Source organism: Carlito syrichta, unplaced genomic scaffold (genome assembly GCF_000164805.1).
Source record: "Carlito syrichta isolate Samal-C Ts95f unplaced genomic scaffold, Tarsius_syrichta-2.0.1 Scaffold309762, whole genome shotgun sequence".
Taxonomy (NCBI): Eukaryota; Metazoa; Chordata; class Mammalia; order Primates; family Tarsiidae; genus Carlito; species Carlito syrichta.
The window spans coordinates 262,294-269,348 of record NW_007253858.1 but is presented as its reverse complement, the minus strand read 5'-3'; the positions used below and the strand labels follow the sequence as shown (position 1 = coordinate 269,348).

The 7,055-nt window shown below is 41.0% G+C and overlaps 1 protein-coding gene across 1 annotated transcript in view; it reads right to left on the bottom strand.

Moving 5' to 3' along the window:
- Positions 1-6,493, bottom strand: part of PHACTR1 (phosphatase and actin regulator 1) — a gene marked incomplete at its 3' end in the record, with an annotated part of 311,794 nt that extends 305,301 nt beyond the window's left edge. Inside the window, exon 1 of the mRNA XM_021717449.1 lies at positions 6,099-6,493. Coding sequence (XP_021573124.1) covers positions 6,099-6,138 — 40 coding nt within the window. The remainder of the gene's footprint in view (positions 1-6,098) is intronic.
- Between the last annotated feature and the right edge of the window lie 562 nt (positions 6,494-7,055).

The following is a 7,055-nucleotide window of genomic DNA, read 5'->3' as shown; positions in this document are numbered from 1 at the left end:
GGAAAATGATAGACTGTATAAAGTTAGTAGATATATCTTTGAGTGTTTCTCTCATTTGATTCCAGAAATCCACATTTATACTCTTCCAATGAGCTCCATTATAATAACAGAAATAAGTGTTCATTCATAAGACTTGTTCAAATTCCGGGTACACATTTCAGTAAGAAAGAAGCTGAAGACACTTAGTCCCATGGAGTGTGTGTAATGTTCACAATGTATACTCTGAATGCTGTCACTAACAAGAAGTGCTGTTCTTACCTAAAAACTGATGTGCTTACTACCATGAGAGTGGACCAGAAGACAGATATTTGTATGCAAGTCAGAGGCAGTCTGAATTCAAATTCTAGCTATGCCACTTACTGTACTATTTTAGGCAAATAATATAATCTTTCTATGCCTCAGTTTCCTCAGTAGTAGAGTGAAAAACATATCAGCAAGACTATCATTACCTGACTTATCTCCCTTGTACAGATTTGTCTAAGGTACCTTCTACTGGGGATCAAAGTTGAAAAATCTGTCTATTTTAGTGCCATCCCCCCAACACTCAGGTATCAGTAGCCATGTGCACACACATGTGGTTAATATGCCTATGCTGGGGAAAAAACTCCTCCCTCCCAGCAGCCAAATCCTGGATTGTTTGGCTGGATGGGCAGGCAGTTTGGCAATTGTAGACACAGACTATACTTTAGTTCCCACATAACCCCCTGGCCCGATACTTGTGTGCACCACACAGCCCACACAACCCTGAATATCAGCACCTCAATCACTGGGGTGCTGTGAGGATGCAATCAGTTAAAACACACAGTGATTTAGAATATTGCCTGATGTATAGTAAGCCTCAGTAAATATTAGCTGTTATCATTTTTATTATCATAATTATCAACACTTTTTTCTGTTACAGATGTTGGCAACCTTCTTCTATAAATGATTAGGTACTAAATAATTTAGGCTTGGGAGCTATAAGGTCCCAAGCACTCATCTCTGCCATTGCAGTTTGAAAGCAGCCACAGACACTGTATAAACAAATGGGTGCAACAGTGTTCCAAAAAAACTTTACTCCCAAAAAAATAGCAGCCAGTTAGTTCATGGGCTGCAGTTTATCAAATCCTATCTTAAACTACTGGAATTTGTTCCAGGAGTTATCCTGAAAGAGGTCCCACAGAATCAAAAAAAAAAAAAAAAATGTAGAAACTCCTTTAGCTTAGTACATCAAATAAAGCTAAGTTACAAAACTGTTCTTATCATAAATAGACACTTCTCAAAAGAAGACATACGGACAGCCAACAGACACATAAAAAAGTGCTCAGCCTCACTCATCATCAGAGAAATGCAAATCAAAACCACATTGAGATACCACCTAACTCCTGTAAGAACGACCATCATTAATAAAACAAACAACAACAGATGCTGGTGAGGATGCGGATAAAAATGCTTGTGGGAATGCAAACTACTGCAACTTCTTTGGAAGACAGTGTGGTGGTATCTGAAAGAACTAGAAATCGACCTTCCATATGACCCAGCAATTCCCCTATTGGGAATATGCCCAGAGGAACTCAAATCATTCTACAAAAAAGATACCTGCACATACCTGTAGGTTTGTTGCAGCTCTATTCACAATAGCAAAAACATGGAACCAACCATGTTGCCCATCAAAGCTGGACTGGATAAAAAAATGTGGTACATATACACAATGGAATATCATCCAGCCATAAAGAAGGAAAAACATATGGACTTTGCAGCAACTTGGGTAGATTCAGAGTCGATCATACTCAGAGTACCATATGTTTTTACTCATAAGTGGACCTTGAACAATTATAATACTATAAGAAAGCGATTGGCAGTAGTGTCAATCTGTCAGGGGAGTTGGGGTGGGATTGGCAGTTGAGGTAAACTCCTAGGGGAGGGAGGGGCATACCTCATCAACAAGGGTACCTGCATGATCAACGTTTGTATACCTAACCCTGAATTGTACCCCACATCTTTATAATAAAAAATAAATGAATGAATAAAATAAAGATGAAAAGAGCTTAGGACACAGATACCCACAGACCAAGTGACAACCACGTGAGGTCACAGTAAGAAGGCAGCCAGGGAGAAAGGTCTTAGAACAAACTAACCTTGCCAGTGCCTGAGTCTTTGAGCCATGAGAAAACACAGTTCTCTTGGCTAAACCACCCAATCGGTAATATTTTGTTATGGCATCCTTCACAAACTAATACATTAGCTATGGTGAAATCCAAGGTGATTTTCTTTTATACCAACAAGAAAATTCTGATTTTCAGTCACATACATATTACTTTTTTGGTCAAGTTTATTTAAAGTCAAACAATTATTAACACCTGTTAGATAGGCCCAGGTGGAGTTCAAGTTCCCAGTATTGTAGAGAATGTCATCTTTTCAGTTCTGACACAGGATCTCATTTGTTACCCTTAGATATACTGGGAGTAGGGCAGGAATTGTCTTTACTATTTGATAAGTGAGAAAATAGACGCAACTGAATGATTTCTCCAGGACATATGGCTGAATGTATAAACAAGCCTTTCAATACCACTTTTTCTGCTGTTTCTCCCACATTCCACTCCTTTTCCTTTTTCCTTAGCATTATAATATTTCTAAGTTTAGGTGTTTTTTCCATCTCAAAATTTACTTCTTTGTTTTTGAAACTTACGTCTTATTTTTCTGTATTCTGTTGGATTATTTTTACTGTTTTTCTTAATTTTAGACATTGGTGTTATCTTTCTTTTTGGAAGAAGACACCCTACATTATTCTTCATGTTGTCCTCTTCATGACAAATTCCAAGAAGGATTTTTTAAAATCCAGTTTGTTTCCTAGAGAAGCTCAGACTGTACCTAGAAAATCTTTTATGAAATATCTTCCTTATATTTTTGGATAAGAAGTTGATACCCATGTAAAAGTAAAAAGTAAAGGCCTGTTGGCATCCTTACCCTGTAGAATAATTCTACCACTGTATTTGGACTTTATAGTACATGATCAGGAGTTTTCTTTTTTTTTTTTGAGTTGGAGTTTCACTCCATCGCCCAGACTGGAGTGCAGTGACCGCTCCTGGCCACTGCAGCCTCGACCCACTGGGCTCGGGTGATCCTTCCAGCTTCAGCCTTCCAAGTAGCCGGAATTACAGGCACATGCTACCATGCCCGGCTGATTTTTTATTTTTTGTAGAGATGAGGTCTCGCCAAGTTGCCTAGGCGGGTCTCGAACCCGCGGGCTCAGGCAATCCACTCACCTCAGCCTCCCAAAGGTGCGGGATTACAGGCTGAGCCACCGAGCCCGGCTAGGAGTTTTATTTATGGAAGGCATTAAATCCTCATGTTAGAAGACTGCAAAGAGAAAATAAAAACACAGTCCTTAAGGGGCAGATTCCATGTTTACTCTAGTAGAGCTTGGATCTGTGTAGTCGTGGATCACTAAGGCGCATCTACATGAGTGAGGTACAGACCTACAGGAACCCTGAGCTCAGCAGATTCAGGATGAGAAAAGGGCAGAATTACAATTCATAGCATGACTGAAGCAGGAAAATCAAACCAGCCACACTCAACTACATCCACTGGGAGTTGCTTGGGGCGTTTCAGTGACAAGGGCTACTGCATCCTTGTTGCGCTGTCCCTGGTGTGTCTACCCCCAGCTCAGATCATGGGGATTGCTGTGACCCAATGGGCAGAGCACAGGGAGTCTGGAGACAAATATTGCTCATCTGGTGCTGCCACTGAAGGCCAGATCAGTTGACCGTTCTGTCCAAAATACAGGGTTAATCATGCTGCCTCATATAGAGGAATAAACATGTTAATGAATTAATTCCAAAATATTTTAGAGGATCACAAATCTAAACTAAAGTTTCACACATATTCTTTACTCACTGGCATACTAAAGGGGAAAAAACGACCAGGTTTTTCACATATTTTGTGATCAGTAGATTCCATAAATAATGACAATAATAATAGCAGGTACTTTTTAAGGTGCTAACTATGCCAGGCATAGTACTACGTGTTCTATTCATACACTATTTCATTGACTCCTCATACAACTTGTGGGGTGAGTTCTGTTACTATTTGATTTTACAGATGATGAAACTGAGCCTTAGAAAGGTCAGGCGATTTGCCTAATGTCACTCACTGAATAGGTGGTAGAACTGGAACAGAAACCAAGTCAATCTATTTCAAAAATGTATGATTTTTATCAAAACACCTTTATTTCCACATGGCCTGGATTTTCAAAATCTGTCCTATTTCACATCTTTTGATCAGTTGTTTAATAAACTATCGAACTATCTCAGAAATGAACACAACTTTGCATCCAAACTGCATTTCCCAGTTTGTTCCTCACACTGAAAGTAATACAAAAATCCTCTGTAAGACCCTAAGTCCTGGTCCTTGGTGTGGAAAATGCAGGTGCCACGATCTAGGCAGGTTACCAAATTTTAGAGAATTAGAGCACATTACAATAAACTCAAAACTGAAACTATTCAGAGGATCATGTTATCTTCTGTAATTGGGAAGGCATCAGTGGGTCTTGCAGTGTCTGGAGGTCATTCTTATGAATCTCAGGCCTCATGATATTATAGAAGTGCAGAAATGCTGGTTTCTAGCAAGTTTCAACAGATGGAAATCTGCATAAAAGAAATTCACTGTGCTGATATTAATTACCTAAGCAATACTTTCTTGAGGAACAAACATGATCTTAAAAAGGGGGTCCATGAGCTGTTCTTTTATATTATGAATATTTATAATATTATAACCTCTACATTTCAAATGTGGGCTTCATTATGCCTTTTGGCTTTGTTTAGTTTTGTTTGAAGAAGAGGTGATAGGGTCACAGTAGAGAAGAGACTAGAAATTCATGACCTTTTTGATGCCTAAATGTGGCTCACGGTCTTGAAAATTTAAGAACCACAGGTTCAAGATCATTTTTTTATTCCAATATTCAAATATCCTCTCACAGGGACAACTGTACCAGTTTAAAGAGCTGTTAGATACATTCAACTCATATAATTTGCCCAAAACTGGAAATATGACAGGAAAAGAATAAAGGCAGCAAAAATTTGAATATCTTTTTATAGATATTATTCTAAGGACATTTTCCTTGGAGTTCTAACATCACCATATTTTGTTTAGAGCACTTCATGTGGCCAAAACAGAATAACAATTAGAAATGAACTCTTCCAAACTAATGCTTTGCCTATTTCTCAGTTTCTCTAGAAGTCCATGTAAAAAGAATCCATTGTAGCATTTCTTATCCATGCTGAGTGAGCTGTTATCAATTTCTACACTGATTTTTACCTCCATGCAGCAAGCCTTAAAATGTCACAAACCGAGATGCGATCCCACCAAACCTATTCCTTATTTATTCTTTCATTTTCCAAGTCCTCTTTCCTTTTTATCATCCACAACTTCTCCCTGAGCCCACTTTCCCTAAAAGAACAGCTGTGGGTCTGATTTTCTTTCTTTCCTGTCTCTTTAAGTCAGAAACTTCCTGAGGTTCCTAAGAGCTGCCTGTCTCAGCAGGCCTCCAGGACTCGCAGCAAGTCTCCATCGCAGTGAGATTTGCAAGTGAATCCTCTCCTTGGAAAACCACCACCAATTTTATATTGATCTCCTCTGACTTTGAGGCTTCTGCACTCACACCGTGGGCTCCAAGATATCCTATGAACCTCGTTGGAGGATTTCAAAACCAAATCCATTCATCTCAGCAGCTCCAAAAAAGGAAAATTCTCTCAACCGAAGAAAACATAAAACCAACACAAAACCCACCTAACAAACAAAAAGCACTCAAATTGTTTCAGCCTCCAATGCCTACCTTAAGGATTGCTCAAAGCTCTTAGCTCCCACATGTATCCGCCTCTCTGGGTCTGTTTTCTGACTTTCTAATAGCTGTGCTTTCTTATATTGAGCAACAGTCTCCTCGAGTGTCGGGCTTTGAAAATACACACGCTACCCACGCCCATACAGCCTCTCGGTGCCAGGCAGCCCCTGCGCCTTCCTTCCCAGCCATGCCAATTCCCTGGCCACAGACCAGCACCCACGTGGGACCAAATGGTGAAAGGGAGGGCGCCAACCCAAGTCGGGGATGGGATTCAACTCACCATGGACTAGGTGGCCACCCCTCTGGCAGGAAGTGTCCATTTTATCCCTTTCCTAGCCTTAAGCCCCTCCACGGATGGCGTCTAGAGCCTCATTCAGACCTCCGAAGAGTTGGCAAGCATTCCACCTCCCCCTGGGCGTGACCCGGGGCACTCAGACCTCACCGAGGTGGCAGCTTCCGACCGTTGGGACACAGATCATCTCTTACCTTCACAAAGCCCCAGTTCTTAACAGCCTGGTTGGAGTCTCCAAGGAGGCCTGCGTTTTATGTGACATGGGAGGCAACCCGTTTCAGAAGCAGGGGACATTTCAAAATGAAACGGAAAGCAACCCAGAGATCCAAACCAGCCCCCCGACCTGAGGCGGCGGTCCCCAACCTCTGTGAGTGTTCTGACTCAGCCAGTCCGCCCAGCTGCTTCAGGCAGGAGAGGTTCCAAAGGAAACTGCAGCCTGGAAGTCTGGAACTCACAGCCTGGGCTTTTTTTTTTTTTTTTAAGAGAGTATTTGTTGGGCTTTTTAACATGCAGTTTGTCTCCTTCTGCAGGGAATTACTCAGTGATCCCATCACCTGACTCAGGGCAATTCCATTATATAATTCAAACTGTGCTATTTGAGCTCTGATCAGAAAGCCACACTTGCCTCCCTTCCTCACTGCTGGCTGCAGCATCCATCCCCTCCCCCAGGAGGGGAAGAGGCAGAGAGGAAAATGCTCAAAACACAAAACAATAACTAAGCTTTCTTGAACTTTCCTTGGAGGGAGTGTATTTCTGCAATGCATTTGTACTTCCTTTTGGCTTAATTCTTCTTGAGTAAAGATCCTCTAAATGCTAGTGGTGAGCTGGCAACTTGTAACTGTAGCAGCTTCCTTAATTTTGTTTTAGGGTGGCTCTCTGTAGATTGGATAAGTCACTGGGTGGATTTTCTTTTTTTTCTTTTTTTTTTGAGTTGGAGTCTCACTC